The 22,688-nt window shown below is 42.3% G+C and overlaps 1 protein-coding gene across 2 annotated transcripts in view; it reads right to left on the bottom strand.

Moving 5' to 3' along the window:
• Positions 1–11,898, bottom strand: part of LOC115124895 (endosomal transmembrane epsin interactor 1-like) — a 48,102-nt gene extending 36,204 nt beyond the window's left edge. Inside the window, exons 1-2 of one of the 2 annotated variants that reach the window (XM_065026850.1) lie at positions 11,364–11,898; positions 3,739–3,795 (exon numbers count right to left, since the gene is read on the bottom strand). In XM_065026850.1, coding sequence (XP_064882922.1) covers positions 3,739–3,795; positions 11,364–11,660 — 354 coding nt within the window. In that variant the 5' untranslated portion in view covers positions 11,661–11,898. The remainder of the gene's footprint in view (positions 1–3,738; positions 3,796–11,363) is intronic. The other variant, XM_065026851.1, reaches the window with a different exon arrangement.
• Positions 11,899–22,688: the final 10,790 nt, after the last annotated feature.

The following is a 22,688-nucleotide window of genomic DNA, read 5'->3' as shown; positions in this document are numbered from 1 at the left end:
GGAGTCAGATTCGACATTTATAACAAATACACTACAGTAGTAAAGGAAAAAAAGCACTTTAAAAAATACAAGTCAATCATCCTCAGATATCCAGTAAACGCAGTGCTGAATGAATCTCCATGTGGTCAGAGATATAGTGGCATCGAGTGACGTTTGGCCAGGAGGGCAGAGAGCTTGATCCACGACCTCCAGAACACAGACTAAGATAATACTAAGATAATTTGATCTTTCACATCATGACCTTTAGGTCAGATAGAGCAGTGGTTCACAACCTTTTTCGGTTACTGTACCACCAACTGAATTTTGCTCTGCCCCAGACTAACCTTGATGTAGTCTGGGGCAGAGCCTTCTGGAACATTTTGGGCAGAAATGCCTTCTGGAACATGTGAACTTTCATGTGCCTTAATTACAAACTTGTATGCCATCTGTAAATATGAATACAAGTGTTAAATTACATGCCTAGTTGGTTTAGCCACAGAAAAAGACAGGAACCTTCCCGCTAGCCATGATTGGCTGAGATAATGAGTGGGCTGGACATATCGAGAGATGAGTTCTGATTGGTCTGCCATGTAGCGCGCTTCTGTCTATAACATGAGCTGGTCAGTATGTATAGGTAATCCTTTCTAACGCTGCTTTGTTGAAGGATATCATGTAGTAGAACTGCGTAAGTGTTGCTCTCCACTTTCTGGAGGACTGAGTTTTGAAATTAGTGGAATAAGAGTATGATAGTTAAGGAGATGGAGAAAACACCTGTCTACGGATTACATCTTCAAACTAAGGGCAACCATGGCATCCATGACAGAGAGGGAGAAGTGTCTATCCATGTAAGATAGTCTAGCTAGCAATATTTTCAGATATTATACGTTTCTAATTTAGTCAGAAAGTCATTTTCATTTCAATTTAAAGTGTACTGTTAGCGAGCTAGCTAACGTTCACTGACAGGCTCACTAGCTAACGTTCGCTGACAGGCTCACTAGCTAACGTCAATGGCTACTTGCATAGTGGAGTCTTTTGTTAACACATGTAGCTAGCTAGCTAAGCAATGAACCATAATCCCAGCTCATAACGTTACTACCCAGTATTAATCTGCAGGTAGCTAACCAACCAGGTTCAATGTTAGCTAGCCAATGTTTGACTATAACTAGCAGAGCAGATACTAATAATATTACTACGCAGATCATACACGTAACGTTAGCCGGCGATCCAGCCAGCTAACGTTAGCTAGTGAGTCTGTCAGCGAACGTTAGCTGGCTGGATCTCTGGTCCTGATCCTCTGTTTTCTCCTATCACAGCCGTTAAAACTCTGTAACTGTTTTAAAATCACTATTGGCCTCATGATGAAATCCCTGAGTGGTTTACTTTCTCTCCGGCCTCTCCGAGTTAGGAAGGACGCCTGTATCTTTGTAGTGACTGGGTGTATTGATACATCATCCAAAATTAAATGAACAACTTCACCAGGCTCAAAGGGATGTTTAATGTCTGCTTTTTAAATGTTTTACCCATCTACCAATAGGTGCCCTTCTTTGCGAGGCATTTGAAAACCTCCCTGGTCATTGTGGTTGAATCTGTGTTTGAAATTCCCTGCTCAACTGAGTGACCTTACAGATAATAGTATGTGTGTTTTCTCCATCTCCTTAGCTATCATACTCTAATTCCAATGATTTCAAAACTCGGTCCTCTAGAAAGTGGAGAGTAACAGAGATGAGGCTGTCATTCAAAAATCATGTTAAACGCTATTATTGCACACAGAGTGAGTCCATGCAATGTGTAATGTGTCTAAGCAAATGTTTACTCCTGAACTTATTAAGGCTTGCCATAACAAAGGGGTCGAATACTTATTGACTCAAGACATTTCAGCTTTTCATTTTTTATTAATTGGCAAACATTTTGAAAAACATAATTCCACTTTGACATTACGGGGTAGTATGTGTAGGCCAGTGACCCAACAAAAATCTAAATTCAATCCATTATAAATTCAGACTGTAACACAACAAAATGTGGAAAAAGTCAAGGGGTGTATAGTGCTTTTCACGGACCAAGTCACTTTAGAATTATAGAAATGTAAAAGAAAAACAAAATATCAGACAAAACATGAATAACGAGAGGGGGGGGGGCTCAAAGAAGAGGAAGAGTGTGATGTATCAGTGTATGGGGAGGGAACCACCAGGGGTCAGAGAACCACTGAGCCTCTAGACTTTGTTCAGGGGTCTAGTGCCACTAGGGTTAGGGTTTGAGAAAAACCTGGGTTAAAAAAAAGAGTTTCTTGGCTTTAAAACCGAGAAATCAAACACACCAGATTACAAGGTGTTAAGGATTCAGGAGAACACAAAATCACCTGGTCTTTGTGAGGCAGGTGTCAAGAATATTTAGTTTTACTGGGCTTTGAGCTTTGATCCAAGAAAACAATGGGAACTGCAACAAGATATTGAATACTAACATGCTTTATCTGCTGTGTAGTCTACTGGTAAACAATTCTAAACATGATTAACCTGCCAGTGAAATGTGGCTCCTGAGTAGTTAAACTAAGCAAACGGACAGTGTGTCTTCAAGATCAAATTCAGTGAGCTACAAACGCATTGGGACAGTGACACATTTGTTTTGTTTTGGCTCTGTACTCCAGCACTTTGGATTTGAAATGATACAGACTGTCAGCTTTTATTTTAGGGTATTTTCATCCATATCATAGTCATTGTATCATTTTAAATCCAAAGTGCTGGAGTACAGAGCCAAAACCCCCAAATATGTGTCACAATACTTTTGCAGCTCACTGTAGATGCTCAACATATTTGTTGCTGATTTGGTCGTTCCTAGCGTGGCCATTTAGTCACAAGCGGTCTAGCAACCCCTCTAGCAACTAGAGATAAGCATGGGCGGCAGGTAGCCTAGTGGTTTAAGAGCGTTGGGCCAGTAATTGAAAGATCGCTGTTTCAAATCCTGAGCTACCTAGCTGAAACATCTGTCTGTGCCCTTGCGCAAGGCACTAAAATGTATAACCTCTAAACACTTACATCCTGTCAGACATGGCTGACTTAACACTATAATTGCTGTGCTCACTGAGGATTTGTCCCAGCTGTTTTTCATGGCACCACAGAATAGACCAAACCAAACCTCTATGGCTACACGGATGGCATTCTCAGGACGTGCCGACCAGTAGACTATGGCTACACGGATGGCATTCTCAGGACGTGACGACCAGTAGACTATGGCTACACGGATGGCATTCTCAGGATGTGACGACCAGTAGATCGGAAACAGGAAACACAGAGGCAAAATGGTCGTATTAATTGAACTAGAGGAACATGATGGTCTATTGACAGGGCTGTTTCTGAGGTATCCCTGGACATATATAGCCTTCCTGCAGGCTTGTAGAAACATTCTCACTGTTCAGTTCATATAGACGTTGAATCCTTTGTTGTCGTAAACATAAACAATTGTAAACTGTGGTGGTTTGAACCCTACCAGACCGTATACCAACGGGTATGACAAAACACTTTTACTACTCTAATGAGTAATGGTAACCAGTTTATAATAGCAATAAGGCACCTCGGGGGTTTGTGATATATGGCCAATATACCAATATACTCCGTGTTGCGTCGTGCTTAAGAACAGCCCTTAGCCGGGATATATTGGCCATATACCACACCTCCTCATGTATATATATATATACAATACAGTTCTCTCATATATAGAAATATATATATATATATATATATATACAGTACATGATGTATGGCCTACCAGCAGCAGCATGGGTCTCCTCCATGTTGTGAGGCCAACGATCCCTGACAGGATCACCTGGAGGAGAACAAGAAGAAGAACCCAGACACCAGTCAGCAATACATCCTGTATACCATGACACCAGTCAGCAATACATCCTGTATACCATGACACCAGTCAGCAATACATCCTGTATACCACGACACCAGTCAGCAATACATCCTGTATACCATGACACCAGTCAGCAATACATCCTGTATACCACAGACATACAGACACCAGTCAGCAATACATCCTGTATACCATGACACCAGTCAGCAATACATCCTGTATACCATGACACCAGTCAGCAATACATCCTGTATACCATGACACCAGTCAGCAATACATCCTGTATACCACAGACATACAGACACCAGTCAGCAGTACATCCTGTATACCATGACACCAATCAGCAATACATCCTGTATACCATGACACCAGTCAGCAATACATCCTGTATACCACAGACATACAGACACCAGTCAGCAATACATCCTGTATACCACGACACCAGTCAGCAATACATCCTGTATACCATGACACCAGTCAGCAATACATCCTGTATACCATGACACCAGTCAGCAATACATCCTGTATACCATGACACCAGTCAGCAATACATCCTGTATACCATGACACCAGTCAGCAATACATCCTGTATACCATGACACCAATCAGCAATACATCCTGTATACCATGACACCAGTCAGCAATACATCCTGTATACCACAGACATACAGACACCAGTCAGCAATACATCCTGTATACCATGACACCAGTCAGCAATACATCCTGTATACCATGACACCAGTCAGCAATACATCCTGTATACCACAGACATACAGACACCAGTCAGCAGTACATCCTGTATACCACGACACCAGTCAGCAATACATCCTGTATACCATGACACCAGTCAGCAATACATCCTGTATACCATGACACCAGTCAGCAATACATCCTGTATACCACAGACATACAGACACCAATCAGCAATACATCCTGTATACCATGACACCAATCAGCAATACATCCTGTATACCACGACACCAGTCAGCAATACATCCTGTATACCATGACACCAGTCAGCAATACATCCTGTATACCATGACACCAGTCAGCAATACATCCTGTATACCACGACACCAGTCAGCAATACATCCTGTATACCATGACACCAGTCAGCAATACATCCTGTATACCATGACACCAGTCAGCAATACATCCTGTATACCATGACACCAGTCAGCAATACATCCTGTATACCATGACACCAGTCAGCAATACATCCTGTATACCATGACACCAGTCAGCAATACATCCTGTATACCATGACACCAGTCAGCAATACATCCTGTATACCATGACACCAGTCAGCAATACATCCTGTATACCACGGCCAAACAGACATAAATCTCACCCACAACCACACACACATTAATGAACACACACACACATTAATGAACACACACACACATTAATGAACACACACACACATTAATGAACACACACACACACACACAGTCTTGTACAGCTAACCTTGTGAGGACACACAATTCAGTCCCATTCAAAATCCTATTTTCCCTAACCCTAACCCATACTCTTACCCAAAACCTAAATTTAACCTTAATCCTAACCTAAACCCTAACCTTAACCCTAAAACTAAAACTAACGCTAACCTTAAACCTAACCCTAGCTCCTAACCCTAAAACTAACCCTAGTTCCTATCCCCAAAACTAACCCTAGTTCCTATCCCCAAAACTAACCCTAGTTCCTATCCCCAAAACTAACCCTAGTTCCTATCCCCAAAACTAACCCTAGTTCTTAACGTAATTCTAATCCTAAAACTAATTCTAGCCTTAACCCTAAACGCACTAGAAAAAGCATTTGACCTCGTGGGGACTAACAAATTATCCTCTGGTGTCAATGTGTGTGCTCTAAATATGTGTGCTTCCTGTTCTCCCCAGCTCCTTCATTGTGGTTCTGATATGGCTCTCATAGAACCAGAGTTATCTGAACTATCTGACACTACCGACACAGGGACTGGAACCACCTTTCATACACACAGGGGACTGGAACCACCTTTCATAGACACAGGGACTGGAAACACCTTTCATAGACACAGGGGACTGGAACCACCTTTCATAGACACAGGGGACTGGAACCACCTTTCATAGACACAGGGGACTGGAACCACCTTTCATAGACACAGGGGACTGGAACCACCTTTCATAGACACAGGGGACTGGAACCACCTTTCATAGACACAGGGGACTGGAACCACCTTTCATAGACACAGGGGACTGGAAACACCTTTCATACACACAGGGACTGGAACCACCTTTCATAGACACAGGGACTGGAAACACCTTTCATAGACACAGGGGACTGGAACCACCTTTCATAGACACAGGGGACTGGAACCACCTTTCATACACACAGGGGACTGGAACCACCTTTCATACACACAGGGGACTGGAAACACCTTTCATAGACACAGAAGCACACAGGCCTATATCTGGATGATCTCTATAGTCCCAGTGGGTCTGATGATCTTAAAAAGGACAGAGCTCTGGTCTTACTCTTCTAGTAGATAGTAGTATGATCCAAGTCGTTTCCAATACCATCAGAAACAGGCCTGTTAATTCAAGTACTGACAAACAGTCTCTCTCCAGAGAAGACCAACTGAGAGACTTCTCCTCCTCCTAATACTCTGACCAGATTCTTGTCAAGCCAATCCACATGATTAAATCCACTGGTAATAAATGAGCATCTAGTGACAGCACCACTGCAGTGGGTTTTGGGGGATGGAATCTTGCATCTCCCGGTGTGCCTACTCCGTTTGCACATCATCCCCTACATAGCGCACTATACTGACCAGAGCCCTATCCCCTACATAGTGCACTATACTGACCATAGCCCTATCCCTTACATAGTGCACTATACTGACCAGAGCCCTATCCCCTAAATAATGCACTACACTGACCAGAGCCCTATCCCTTACATAGTGCACTACATTGACCAGAGCCCTATCCCCTACATAATGCACTACATTGACCAGAGCCCTATCCCCTACATAGTGCACTACATTGACCAGAGCCCTATCCCCTACATAGTTCACTACATTGACCAGAGCCCTATCCCCTACACAGTGCACTACCCTGCTCATGGGAGTAGAGTGAATAGGACACCATTTGAGACAAAGCCTCTCTCTGCGCCCTCGTCTCCCCACCTCATCCAGTGGATAATTGACTCAATATGTGTCTGCTGCATAAATATTATTTTATTTAACTCGGCAAGTCAGTTCAGAACAAATTCTTATTTACAAAGACGGCCTAACCCGGACGACGCTGGGCCAACTGTGCGCCGCCCTATGGGACTCCCAATCACGGCCGGATGTGATTCAGCCAGGATTCGAACCAGGGACTGTAGTGACGGCGCTTACACAGAGATGCAGTGCCTTAGACCGCTGCGCCACCGCTGAGCGTATGTAAGTCTCACCACTAACAGTGGACTGAGCTGCCCTGCTTGTCATTGGATTGTTACGGGATGATATCCATTTCAGAGAGTTTCACCTATAGATTCTTGAAGTCCATGTGAAGTATGTTTTCAATTAGGGTTGTTTAGGTTCAGCTGAGGTGAATATCGACTTGTGGGAATATAAGGTTGTGTACATTTTGTGTGGATGTTGTCTAAGGTTGTGGGAATGTTGTTTAAAGTTGTTGGAATGTTGTTAAAAAAAAGTTGTCTGAAGACTGTGTGAATGTTGTCTAAGGTTGAATGAATGTTTTCTGAATGTTGGCAAAAGGTTGTGTGAATGTTGTCTAAGGTTAAATGAATGTTTTCTGACTTACTCTGACATAATGAACCAAAGCAGAGAGTGCCTGCTTCCTTCAGCTTCCTGTGAAGGCTACAGCACCACACTTCCCAACAATAACTACAGAGTCACCCAACAGACCATAACTCCCTTACACAGATTTCCTGGAACATGGCAGTATGCTGTGTGAGTCGGTATGTTGGCTGAGGAGTGATTTGCTGGTGGACAATAAAAAAAGGACTTTAAACAGGAGAATTTGCCTTGTTTTTCACACAATATTACTTACTTTTCACAAATGTAGTAGTGCATTGGCCTACTTGACATCTACAAAGACCAAGAGAAGCATACACCACCCTACAGTACTCCCTATAGATCAGTGGGAAAACCCTACAGTAGTCCCTATAGATCAGTGTGAAAACCCTACAGTAGTCCCTATAGATCAGTGTGAAAACCCTACAGTAGTCCCTATAGATCAGTGGGAAAACCCTACAGTACTCCCTATAGATCAGTGTGAAAACCCTACAGTAGTCCCTATAGATCAGTGTGAAAACCCTACAGTAGTCCCTATAGATCAGAGTGAAAACCCTACAGTAGACCCTATAGATCAGTGTGAAAACCCTACAGTAGTCCCTATAGATCAGTGTGAAAACCCTACAGTAGTCCCTATAGATCAGTGTGAAAACCCTACAGTAGTCCCTATAGATCAGTGTGAAAGCCCTACAGTAGTCCCTATAGATCAGTGTGAAAACCCTACAGTACTCCCTATAGATCAGTGTGAAAACCCTACAGTAGTCCCTATAGATCAGTGTGAAAACCCTACAGTAGTCCCTATAGATCAGTGTGAAAACCCTACAGTAGTCCCTATAGATCAGTGTGAATACCCTACAGTAGTCCCTATAGATCAGTGGGAAAACCCTACAGTAGTCCCTATAGATCAGTGTGAAAACCCTACAGTAGTCCCTATAGATCAGTGTGAAAACCCTACAGTAGTCCCTATAGATCAGAGTGAAAACCCTACAGTAGACCCTATAGATCAGTGTGAAAACCCTACAGTAGTCCCTATAGATCAGTGTGAAAACCCTACAGTAGTCCCTATAGATCAGTGTGAAAACCCTACAGTAGTCCCTATAGATCAGTGTGAAAGCCCTACAGTAGTCCCTATAGATCAGTGTGAAAACCCTACAGTACTCCCTATAGATCAGTGTGAAAACCCTACAGTAGTCCCTATAGATCAGTGTAAAAAACCCTACAGTAGTCCCTATAGATCAGTGTGAAAACCCTGCAGTACTCCCTATTGATCAGTGTGAAAACCCTACAGTAGTCCCTATAGATCAGTGTGAAAACCCTACAGTAGTCCCTATAGATCAGTGTGAAAACCCTACAGTAGTCCCTATAGATCAGTGTGAAAACCCTACAGTAGTCCCTATAGATCAGTGTGAAAACCCTACAGTAGTCCCTATAGATCAGTGTGAAAACCCTGCAGTACTCCCTATTGATCAGTGTGAAAACCCTACAGTAGTCCCTATAGATCAGTGTGAAAACTCTACAGTAGTCCCTATAGATCAGTGTGAAAACCCTACAGTAGTCCCTATAGATCAGTGTGAAAACCCTACAGTAGTCCCTATAGATCAGTGTGAAAACCCAACAGTAGTCCCTATAGATCAGTGTGAAAACCCTACAGTAGTCCCTATAGATCAGTGTGAAAACCCTACAGTAGTCCCTATAGGTCAGTGTGAAAACCCTACAGTAGTCCCTATAGATCAGTGTGAAAACCCTACAGTAGTCCCTATAGATCAGTGTGAAAACCCTACAGTAGTCCCTATAGATCAGTGTGAAAACCCTACAGTACTCCCTATAGATCAATGTGAAAACCCTACAGTAGTCCCTATAGATCAGTGGGAAAACCCTACAGTAGTCCCTATAGATCAGTGGGAAAACCCTACAGTACTCCCTATAGATCAGTGTGAAAACCCTACAGTAGTCCCTATAGATCAGTGTGAAAACCGTACAATATCTCAGAATACTCTTGAATCATTTCACATTCTTGGGAGGAAAAAACAAACAAATTGTGCTCAATCTGTTTGCTACCAGTAGAATCTGCAAAATGTCAGTTTCTCTCCAGAAGTATTTTCTGATGAAAGTGAAAGAGCCTAATATGCTTAACTGAAGTCGTCTGTCACAGTGGCTGAACAGATTACGACTAAACAGTGGCATTATTTTGGGGTTTGGCAGGCCTGGCAGTCACCATTGCATTTAGTCTGAGTAGCAGTAGTAGCTAGACAAGCATGTAACCTCTGGGTTAAAGACTTAGAGATGTTAGAGAAGTCATTGTACAATGCACAGTCCCATTTTAAAAGAACAACAATGTTCAATGCTTTATAAACCCTTTATAAGGCCTGTATAGATTCTTAACAAGTGAATCCATACTACTAGTTAGGCCTATGTAAAATGCTTATAACTGGCCCTTACACTGTACCTCTGTCTTCTCTAAACTCTGTTGTAGACTACAATTCTCTGTCTTCTCTAAACTCTGTTGTAGACTACAATTCTCTGTCTTCTCTAAACTCTGTTGTAGGCTACAATTGTCTGTCTTCTCTAAACTCTGTTGTAAGGCTACACCTCTCTGTCTTCTCTAAACTCTGTTGTAGGCTACACCTCTCTGTCTTCTCTAAACTCTGTTGTAGGCTACAATTCTCTGTCTTATCTAAACTCTGTCGTAGGCTACACTTCTCTGTCTTCTCTAAACTATGTTGTAGGCTACACTTCTGTCTTCTCTAAACTAAAGCATGGGTGACCTGAGATCAGTCTGTTGCAGAGAGAGGGAGAGCATTATAAAGTATTTTAGGAGTCGTGAGGCGATAAGGTTTCTCCATATAACCAGGTTAGAATCGATGGGTCTGAGAGGAGATGTGTATCAGGCAGTAGGAAGGGATGCTCAACAAGCAATCTGGCCTTTTATTACACTATTATATAAACCAAGATGGAGAAAGACCAGGGGTTGTATCCCACAATGACACCCTATTCCCTATTATTTAGTGCACTACTTTTGACCAGGGTCCAGAAAGATTACACTATGTAGGGAATAGGGTACAATTTAGGACATCAAACAAGATGGACACCCTGGAGAAATAAATATCAAAGCTCCGGGTTTGGTTCAGAACAAGTAGTCCTACATCAGAATGTGTTTTCCAAGAGACACATTAGTCACAATGTTCTCTGAGAAAATGTGGGGATTTGAGATTAGCTTCCTGGGGGTGAAGACAGTCACAGACCAGGAAATGGCTAGTGGTACTGGTGAGTAATAACTAGGCTATAGCCCTTGACCCTGATACTGACATTCATGACAATAGGACAGTAGTCATCCCTTATTTGGACTGACTGATTTATAAAGAGACAGATTTGGATTGAAACTTTATTTCTACCAAGTCATTTCTGACAACCAGGTCCACTCACATAGTATCCTACTGCAGGGGTTACCAACATAAACCACCCTAAAATAATGTCACCTGTCAACACACACGTAGCCTTATACTACGGGACAATCTAAAATAGCGTCTAGATAAGACACCAGGCTAGAGCACGATCATGTCTGTTTCTGGTGGATTTGATTGGCTAAATCCCCCTAACCAGAGTGTGATTTGCGTAATAGTTCCAGAACTGCTACACTACCTGTTGATAAGAGTAGCTATCATAGACCAAGAACACGGAGAGTCATTCAAATACTGCCATCTTATTAATTCATTATCTGTGGGTGTTGTTAACAAACCTAGAATGCAACTATACTCACTGAAGACCCAGCCCAGAAAGGGCATGAGTTTCGGATGGGTGGAGAGCTACTGAGGGAGAGCGCTCCGAAGGAGAGCGCGACCATGGAGCAGCCGAGAACCAGCTGCAGTAATCCGAGGGAGAGCAGCGGGCGGCCGGGGAGCAGCGCTGGGAGCAGCCTCGACTGAGAACCAGGCATGCGAGAGGCAGATATGCAGCGGGGCGGCCGGATCCTGAACGTCGGGTCTGCCAACTGAGAGGCCAGCGGAACCCTGGTTACAGAGCAACACGATCCGGGGAGAACTACCGGGAGAGACATTGGAGACGCGCAAGCGGAGAAAGGACAGCAAACTACCGAACGTGGATCGAACGTGAACTCCAAGCTAGGAGGCGGTTGATCATTTTAGTTTTGATCCCAAATTAAAGCGGAGATCTGTCAGTTGAGTTCGTGGATCTTAGCGTCATTACGCATGGTCATATCGAGGTGGCTGAGTTTGAAGTTTTAAAATAACTGCTCTCTGTGACCAGAGCTAGGATTGCGTTTCACATATTTTGGCAGAGGCACAAGAAGGGCGGTGGAGGAGAGGCGGGGGTGCGTGGGAATAGGCCACACATCCCCGACCCCGACTGTCATGACCAAGTGTTGAGGGCGGAGAGGGGATATTATGCTGTCAAATGAATCAATGATTTCATTCCTACTTCTGCAGGTAGATTTTATTTTGAGTCAACGCCTTCGTCATTATTTGTACAGAAAATTAATTGATAAAGGAGATTCATTAGGCTACGTCTTATTAATTGTATTTTGATGACAACTTAACTGAATAAAATGTAAATTCATAAAAACGAGATGATCTCTCCAGATGATTGCTTTGATGTCGATGTGGTGCTTTTTCATACAGGAGGTTTAACTAAACACATTCCCCATCATATATTTATATGGTGCTTTCATACAGGAGGTTTAACTAAACACATTCCCCATCATATATTTATATGGTGCTTTCATACAGGAGGTTTAACTAAACACATTCCCCATCATATAATAATATGGTGCTTTCATACAGGAGGTTTAACTAAACACATTCCCCATCATATAATAATATGGTGCTTTCATACAGGAGGTTTAACTAAACACATTCCCCATCATATAATAATATGGTGCTTTCATACAGGAGGTTTAACTAAACACATTCCCCATCATATAATAATATGGTGCTTTCATACAGGAGGTTTAACTAAACACATTCCCCATCATATATTTATATGGTGCTTTCATACAGGAGGTTTAACTAAACACATTCCCCATCATATATTTATATGGTGCTTTCATACAGGAGGTTTAACTAAACACATTCCCCATCATATATTTATATGGTGCTTTCATACAGGAGGTTTAACTAAACACATTCCCCATCATATATTTATATGGTGCTTTCATACAGGAGGTTTAACTAAACACATTCCCCATCATATATTTATATGGTGCTTTCATACAGGAGGTTTAACTAAACACATTCCCCATCATATATTTATATGGATATGTCAATATTACATTCCTTTACTTAGATTTGTGCGTATAAAGGCAGTTGTTGTGACATTGTTATATTACTTGTTAGATATTGCTGCACTGTCGGGAACTAGAAGCACAAGTATTTTTCGCTACACTTGCAATAACATCTGCTAACCATGTGCATGTGACCAATAGCATCTGCTAACCATGTGTATGTGACCAATAACATCTGCTAACCATGTGTCTGTGACCAATAACATCTGCTAACCATGTGTATGTGACCAATAACATCTGCTAACCATGTGTATGTGACCAATAACATCTGCTAACCATGTGTATGTGACCAATAACATCTGCTAACCATGTGTATGTGACCAATAACATCTGCTAACCATGTGTATGTGACCAATAACATCTGCTAACCATGTGTATGTGGCCAATAACATCTGTTAACCATGTGTATGTGACCAATAACATCTGCTAACCATGTGTATGTGACCAATAACATTTGCTAACCATGTGTATGTGACCATTAACATCTGCTAACCATGTGTATGTGACCAATAACATTTGCTAACCATGTGTATGTGACCAATAACATTTGCTAATCGTGTGTATGTGACCAATAACATCTGCTAACCATGTGTATGTGACCAATAACATCTGCTAACCATGTGTATGTGGTCAATAACATTTGATTTGCTCTAATCTCACACTTCCCTACCCTTACAGAGCAACATTTGTTGAGATGATTGTCTGTAATATGTGTAACCTTTTTACACACACAACACTAATGTTAACAGAAGCTGATGTTCTGGTGAAAGAACGTAAAGAAAAGAACGTATTAAAATTAGGATAATTTTATTGGTCAATTGCACACGAGGTCCATCTGAAATTTGACTTCTGCTTTAAACCCAAACCCTCTGAAAGACATACATACATACATACATACATATACACACACACACACACACACACACACACATACATACATACATACTGTACATACAGTTGAAGTCAGAAGTTTAGATACACTTAGGTTGGAGTCATTAAAACTAGTTTTTCAACCACTCCACAAATGTCTTGTTAACAAACTATAGTTTTGGCAAGTGGGTTAGGATATCTACTTTGTGCATGACATAAGTCATTTTTCCAGCAATTGTTTACAGACAGATTATTTCACTTATAATTCACTGTTTCACAATTCCAGTTGGTCAGATGTTTACATACACTAAGTTGACTGTGCCTTTAAACAGCTTGGAAAATTCCATAAAACGATGTCATGGCTTTAGAAGCTTCTGATAGGCTAATTGACATCATTTGAGTCAATTGGAGATGTACCTGTGGATGTATTTCAAGGCCTACTTTCAAACTCAGTGCCTCTTTGCTTGACATCATGGTAAAATCAAAAGAAATCATCCAAGACCTCAGAAAAGAAATTGGAGACCTCCACAAGTCTGGTTCATCCTTGAAAGCAACTTCCAAACGCCTGAAGGTACCACGTTCATCTGTACAAACAATAGTACGCAAGTATAAACACCATGGGACCCCACAGCCGTCATACTGCTCAGGAAGGAGACGCGTTCTGTCTCCTAGAGATTAACGTACTTTGGTACGAAAAGTGCAAATCAATCCCAGAACAGCAAAGGACTTGTGAAGATGCTGGAGGAAACCGGTAGAAAAGTATCTATATCCACAGTAAAAACGAGTCCTATATCAACATAACCTGAAAGTCCGCTCAGCAAGGAAGAAGCCACTGGTCCAAAACCGCAATAAAAAAGCCAGACTATGGTTTGCAACTGCACATGTGGACAAAGATCGTACTTTTTGGAGAAATGTCCTCTGGTCTGATGAAGCAAAAAAATAACTGTTTGGCCATAATGACCTTTGTTATGTTTGGAGGAAAAGGGGAGGCTTGCAAGCCGAAGAACACCATCCCAACTGTGAAGCACGGGGGTGGCAGCATCATGTTGTGGGGTTGCTTTGCTGCAGGAGGGACTGGTGCACTTCACAAAATAGATGGCTTCATGAGGCAGGAAAATTATGTGGATATATTGAAGCAACATCTCAAGACATCAGTCAGGAAGTTAAAGCTTGCTCACAAACGGGTCTTCCAAATGGACCCCAAGCATACTTCCCAAGTTAAAGCAAAATGGCTTAAGGACAACAAAGTCAAGGTATTGGATTGGCCATCACAAAGCCCTGACCTCAATCCTATAGAACATTTGTGGGCAGAACTGAAAAAGCATGTGTGAGCAAGGAGGCCTACAAACCTGACTAAATGTCAGGAATTATGATAAACTGAGTATAAATGTATTTGGCTAAAGTGTATGTAAACTTCCGACTTCAACTGTACATACACTATATAAAAGTATATAGTCACCCCTTCAAATTAGTGGATTCGGCTATTTTAGCAACACAAGTTGCTGACAGGTATATAAAATCACACAGCAATTTCCATAGACATACAGTACATTGGCGGTAAAATGGCCTTACTGAAGAGCTGTGACTTTCAACGTGGCACCGTCATAGGATGCCACCTTTCCAACAATTCAGTTCTTTAAATTTCTGCCCTGCTAGAGCTGCCCTGGTCAACTGTAAGTGCTGTTATTGTGAAGTGGAAACGTCTAGGAGCAACAACGGCTCAGCCTCGAAGTGGTAGACCACACAAGTTCACAGAATGAGACCGCCGAGTGCTGAAGCCCGTAGCGCGTAAAAATCATCTGTCCTCGGTTGCAACCCTCACTACCGAGTTCCAAACTGCCTCTGGAAGCAACGTCAGCACAATAACTGTTAGTCTGGAGCTTCATGAAATGGATTTCCATGACTGATCAGCCGCACAGAAGCCTAAGATCACCATGCGCAATGCCAAGCGTCTGCTGGAGTTACCTGCCCGAAATGCATAGTGCCCACTGTAAAGTTTGGCGGAGAAGGAATTATGGTCTGGGTCTGTTTTTCATGGTTCGGGAAATTGTTATGCTACAGCATACAATGACATTCTAGATGATTCTGTGCTTCCAAATTCGTGGCAACAGTTTGGGGGAAGGCCCTTTCCTGTTTCAGCATGACAATGCCCCGTGCACAAAGTGAGGTCCATACAGAAATTATTTGTCGATATTGGTGTGGAAGAACTTGATTGGACTGCACAGAGTCCTGACCGCAACCTTATCAAACATCTTTGGGGTGAATTGGAACGGTGACTGTGAGCCAGGCCTAATTGCCCAACATCAGTGCCCAACCTCACTAATGCTCTTGTGGCTGAATGGCAGCAAGTCCCCGCAGCAATGTTCCAAAATCTAGTGGAAAGCCTTCCCAGAAGAGTGGAGGCTGTTATAGCTGCAGAGGGGGGACCAACTCCATATCAATGCCCATGATTTTGGAATGAGATGTTCGACGAGCAGGTGTCCACATACTTTTGGTCATGTAGTGTACATTAACACACATACAGGACCAGGCAAAAGTTTGGACACACCTACTCAATCAATAGTTTTTCTTTATTTTTACTATTTTCTACATTGTAGAATAAAAGTGAAAACAGCAAAACTATGAAATAAAACATATGGAATCATGTACTAAAGAAAAAGTGTTAAACAAATCTAAATATATTTATATTTGAGATATGTCAGAGTAGCCACCCTTTGCCTTGATGAGAGCTATGCATATTCTTGGCATTCTCTCAACCAGCTTCATGAGGTAGTCACCTGGAATGCATTTCAATTAACCGGTGTGCCTTGTTAATTAAAAGTGAATTTGTGGAATTTCTTTCCTTCTTAATGCGTTCGAGCCAATCAGTTGTGCTGTGACAAGGTAGGGTTGGTATACAGAAGATAGCCCTATTTGGTAAAAGACCAAGTCCATATTATGGCAAGAACAGCTCGAATAAGCAAAGAGAAACTACAGTCCAATATTAATTTAATTAAGAAGACTCTGGCCTTCTAGGCAGAGCTCCTCTGTCCAGTGTCTGTGTTATTTTTACCCCTCTTAATCTTTTATTTTTATTGGCCAGTCTGAGATATGGCCTTTTCTTTGCAACTCAGCCTAGAAGACCAGCATCCCGGAGTCACCGCTTGACTGTTGACATTGAGACTGGTGTTTTGCGGGTACTATTTAATGAAGCTGCCAGTTGAGGACTTGAGGCGTCTGTTTCTCAAACTAGACACTCTAATGTACTTGTCCGCTTGCTCAGTTGTGCACCGGGGCCTCCCACTTCTCTTTCTCTTCTGGTTAGAGCCAGTTTGCTCTGTTCTGTGAAGGGAGTAATACACAGCGCTGTACGAGATCTTCAGTTTCTTGGTAATTTCTCGCATGGAATAGCCTTCATTTCTTAGAACAAGAATAGACTGACGAGTTTCAGAAGAAAGGTCTTTATTTCTAACCATTTTGAGCTTGCAATCGAACCCACAAATGCTGTTGCTCCAGATACTCAACTAGTCTAAAGAAGGCCAGTGTTATTGCCTCTTTAAATCAGCACAACAGTTTAAGTCGTGCTAACATAATTTTAAACAGCATTTTAAAGTGATACATTTGGATTGACTTACACAATGTGCCATTGGAACACAGGAGTGATGGTTGCTGAAAACACACCTGTGTAGATATTCCACAAAAAAATCTGCTATTTCCAGGTACAATAGTCATTTACAACATTAACAATGTCTACACTATATTTCTGATAAATGTATGTTACTTTAATGTACAAAAAATGTGCTTTTCTTTCAAAAACAAGGACATTTCTATGAGGTAGTGTATATACTGTATATGTATATTATATACACACACTGAAAGTACACAGAGTATACTAAACATTAGGAACACCTTTCTAATATTGAGTTGACACTTTTGTGTGACAAAACATCCTCAATTTGTTGGGGAATGGACTCTACAAGATGACGAAAGCATTCCACAGGAATGCTGGCCCATGTTGACTCCAATACTTCCCACTGTTGTGGTCAAGTTGGCTGGATGTCCTTTGGGTGGTGGACTATTCTTGATACACACAGGAAACTGTTGAGCGTGAAAAACCCATTAGTATTGTTGTTCTTGACACACTCAAACCGGTGTGCCTGGCACCTACTACCATATCCTGTTCAAAAGCACCCCCTGAATGGTAAATAGACACACACATACCCATTCAAAGACACTTAAAAATCCTTCTTTAACCCATCTCCTCCCCTTCATCTACACTGATTGAAGTGGATTTAATAAGTGACATCAATAAGGAATCATATCTTTCACCTGGATTCACCTGGTCAGTCTATGTCGAGCAGGTGTTCCTAAAGTTTTGTACACTCAGTGACTTATTCCACATTTTGTTGTGTTACAGACAGAATTCAAAATGGATTAAATATATTTTTTAAATCTCACCCATCTACACACAATACCCCATAATGACAAAGTGAAAACATTTTTTTTTTTTAGCAAATTTATTGAAAATGAAATACAGAAATATTTACACCTCTGAGTCAATACTTTGTAGAATCACCTTTGGCACTGAATACAGCATTGAGTCTGTCTGGGTAAGTTTCTAAGACCTAGATTGTGAAACACATGCCTTTTTATTTATTTATTATTCTTCAAGCTCTGTCAAATTGGTTGTTGATCATTGCGAGACAACCATTTTCAGGTCTTGCCAAAGATTTAAGCAGATTTAAGTCAAAACTGAAACTCGGCCACTCAGGAGCATTCACTGCCTTCTTGGTAATCAACTGTGCTTACCACCATTCCATTTCTTTTTTATGCTGAAAAACTCCCCAGTCCTTAACAATTACAAGCATACAGTCCCCACTATGCTTGAAAATATGGAGAGTGATTGTAACGGCAGATTTCTGTGGACGAAGGAGAGGACCAAAGCGCAGCGTGGTTAGTGTTCATCATGTTTAATAAAGACGATAAACGTGAACACTACAAAATAGAAAACAACAAATGTGAAAAAACCGAAACAGTCCTATCTGGTGCAGACACATGAAGACAGAAGACAACCACCCACAAAACCCAACACAAAACAGGATACCTAAATATGGTTCCCAATCAGAGACAATGACTAACACCTGCCTCTGATTGAGAACCATATCAGGCCAAACATAGAAACAGGAAAACTAGACACACAACATAGAATGCCCACTCAGCTCACGTCCTGACCAACACTAAAACAAAGAAAACACAAAAGAACCCTGTCCACGGTGGTGGCTCTGGCGCAGGATGTGGACCCCACTCCACCATAGTCTTTGTCCGCTTTAGTGTCCTCCTAGGAACGGCGACCCTCGCCACCGACCTTGGACTGGCAACCCTACTAAAGGGCCCCACTGGACTGAGGGGCAGCTCGGGACTGAGGGGCAGCTCGGGACTGAGGGGCAGCTCAGGACAGGGGTAGCTCAGGACTGAAGGGTAGCTCCTGGCTGGCTGGCGGCTCTGGCAGCTCCTGGCTGGCTGGCGGCTCTGGCAGCTCCTGGCTGCTTGGCGGCTCTGGCAGCTCCTGGCTGGCTGGCGGCTCTGGCAGCTCCTGGCTGACTGACGGCTCTGGCAGGTCCTGGCTGACTGACGGCTCTGGCAGGTCCTGGCTGACTGACGGCTCTGGCAGCTCCTGGCTGACTGACGTCTCAGGACAGACTGGCAGCTCTAGCAGCTCTGGACAGGCGGGAGACTCTAGCAGCTCAGGACAGACGGGAGACTCTAGCAGCTCTGTCTCTGCTTCGCTCACCTCCAACACCGCCCTGACCGGCTCTGGTTCCTTACGGTAAACAGGGGGAATTGGCTCAGGTCTGACTCCTGACTCTGCCACACTCTCCCTGTGCGCCCCCCCAATACATTTTTGGGGCTGCCTCTTGGGCTTCCAGCCGCGCTGCCGTGCCAGCTCCTCGTAATGCCGCCTCTCTGCTTTCGCTGCCTCCAGCTCTGCTTTGGGGCGGCGATATTCCCCTGGCTCTGCCCAGGGTCCTTTTCCGTCCTACTCGTCCTCCCATGTCCATGAGTCTTGTGATGCTGGCCGCTGTTGCTGCTGCTGCCCGTTGGTCCTTGGTTGGTGAGTGTTTCTGTAAGGGTTTTCCTCCTCTTCGTCTGAGGAGGAGAAGCGAAAAGGATCGGAGGACCATACTAGGACGAAACATAGAAATCCCAAAATCATAGAAAAGCAAACATAGACTGCCCACCCCAACTCACGCCCTGACCATACTAAATAACGACAAAACAAAGGAAATAAAGGTCAGAACTTGACAGTGATACACAATAATGTGTTTTTGCAGTATTATTACTTTAGTGCCGTGTTGCAAACAGAATGCATGTTTTGGAATATGTTTATTTTGAACAGTCTTCCTTCTTTTCACTCTGTGAATTAGGTTAGTATTGTGGAGTAACTACAATATTGTTGATCCATCCTCAGTTTTCTCCTATCACAGCCATTCAACTCTAACTGTTACCATTGGCCTCATGGTGAAATCCCTAAGCGGTTTTCTTCCTCTCTGGCAACTGAGTTAAGAAGCACACCTGTATATTTGTCAGGACTGGGTGTAGTGATAAACAATCTAAAGTGTAATTAATAACTTCACCATGCTCAAAGGGATATTCAATGTCTGCCATTTTAATTTGTACACATCTACCAACAGGTGCCCTTCTTTGCAAGGTATTGGAAAACCTCCCTGGTCTTTGCGGTTTCAATTTTTTCAGTTGAAATTCACTGCTCGACTGAGGAACCTTACAGATAATTGTATGTGTTGGGGTACAGAGATGAGGTAGTCATTAAAACATAATTTTTAACTCTATTATTGCCATGCAACTTATTATCTGACTTGTTAAGCAAATATTTACTCCTAAACTTATTTAGGCTTGCCATAAGAAAGGGGTTGAATACTTACAGACTTCTATTCTTTAATTAATTTGTAAAAATAATTACATTGACATTAAGGGGTATTGTGTGTCGGTTGGTGACAATAAAATCTCTATTTAATCCATTTCAAATTCAGGCTGTAACCCAACAACATCTGGGAAAAAAAAAAAAAATGTCAATGCATATATATATATATTTCTAAACTGTGTGGCTCGAGCCCTGAATGCTGATTGGCTGACATCCGTGGTATATCAGACCATATACGACGGGTATGACAAAACATTTCTTGTTCCTGCTCTAATTTCATTGGTAACCAGTTTATAATAGCAATAAGGTGCCTCGGGGGTTTGTGGTATATGACCAATATACCATGGCTAAGGGCTGTGTCCAGGCACAGTGTCTTGCCTAAGAACAGAACATAGCCATGGTATATTGGCCCTATACCACACCTCCTATATACAGTGCCTTGCGAAAGTATTCGGCCCCCTTGAACTTTGTGACCTTTTGCCACATATCAGGCTTCAAACATAAATATATAAAACTGTATTTTTTTGTGAAGAATCAAGAACAAGTGGGACACAATCATGAAGGAACGACATTTATTGGATATTTCAAACTTCTGTTCAACAAATCAAAAACTCACAAAAATTAGACGTGCAAAATTATTCAGCCTCCTTAAATTAATACTTTCAGCGCCGTACCTATTTGCTGCGCATTACAGCTGTAATGGCTCTGGGGTACTTTATTTAAGTTTTGCAAACGAGAGAAATTTATCCGGAGGCTGCAAAACATTGTAGCTCAGTGAGGATTTGTGAACAAAGCTTTAATCTGAAAACAAGCACTCACCTAGTTTTTCCATCAGATGGATCTTGTTCAAATTGGCATTCAGGTCTTTTGGTAAAACCTTGGCTCCATCATTGTTTATTCTAACTTCCGCGGACGCATAGGGTGATAAGGCTGTATTTGCCCCATTCCATTGCCGGAAAAGCTGATTTTGCTTCCCATTTTTTGATCATTGTGGCAAACAGGCAGAAACTTTTTAAATCAAGAGGTCCTTCTTGCTCAGGTCTTTCCAACGCCATCATTTGTGCTTCCAGAATGGTCCTGATTTGGCTCCACACTCCAAGACTGCTTCCATCACGTGGACTGGGTCCCTGCTGAATCTCTGCAGGCCCAATGAAAATATTGCCACCACCATGATTGACAGTGGGGATGGTGTCATTAGGGTCCATTTCAAGATGTCGTTGCCTTTAGCAACATAAAAACATTCCCAAACCAGAAAAGTGGATTGATGGTGGCATTTGTTCTTCGTGACTGAGAGCACCTCTCTTCCACATGTTTAATCAGACTTGATTACCCAGGTGGATTCTTAACATGTCCGAATATAAACACTTTTTATTCAGATATCTCCTAAGCAAGGCTATTAAACAAGCTAAGCCACTCTTCATAAGGGACAAAGTGGAATCTCAATTCAATGGCTCAGACACAAGAGGCACTAAAGGTTGATTCTTGCAAAAATACAGTTTTATACAGTTTTGATTTTGTCCTGAAATGGACAGAGTCTCCCACCTCAGGCTGTAGATCAATCCAGAGTGACATGGGCCCAGCCCATGTCTCGGATTTCAGGATGTCTTGTCCCATGCAGACTAAAAAGTTTTTGCCAGGTCTTGGTAGATTTGCAGTGGTCTGATAGGCCTTCCATTTCAATATTATCTCCTTGCACTGCAGCCGGGATGTTTAAAGCTTGGGAAACGTTTTGTATCCAAATCTGGCTTTAAACTTCCCCAACAGCCTAGCATGCGGACAGCTGGCCGGTGTGTTTTGTTCTTCAATCAATGTTCTCTACCAGTCTGCTGTTAACGGATGCTTCAAGAGACTACACAGTCCAGGTGCATTTAAAAGCTAAGGTAACTGAGCTAAACGAACAGGTGGATTCATTTATCATCATGAAGTCATTTAGGACTAGTCAAGGACCATTCACCTCCATCCTACTTTAGACCCACTCCAATTTGCTTACCAAACAA

The sequence above is a fragment of the Oncorhynchus nerka genome, linkage group LG13 (assembly GCF_034236695.1).
Source record: "Oncorhynchus nerka isolate Pitt River linkage group LG13, Oner_Uvic_2.0, whole genome shotgun sequence".
Classification (NCBI taxonomy): Eukaryota; Metazoa; Chordata; class Actinopteri; order Salmoniformes; family Salmonidae; genus Oncorhynchus; species Oncorhynchus nerka.
This window is presented reverse-complemented; position numbering and strand designations above follow the sequence as displayed.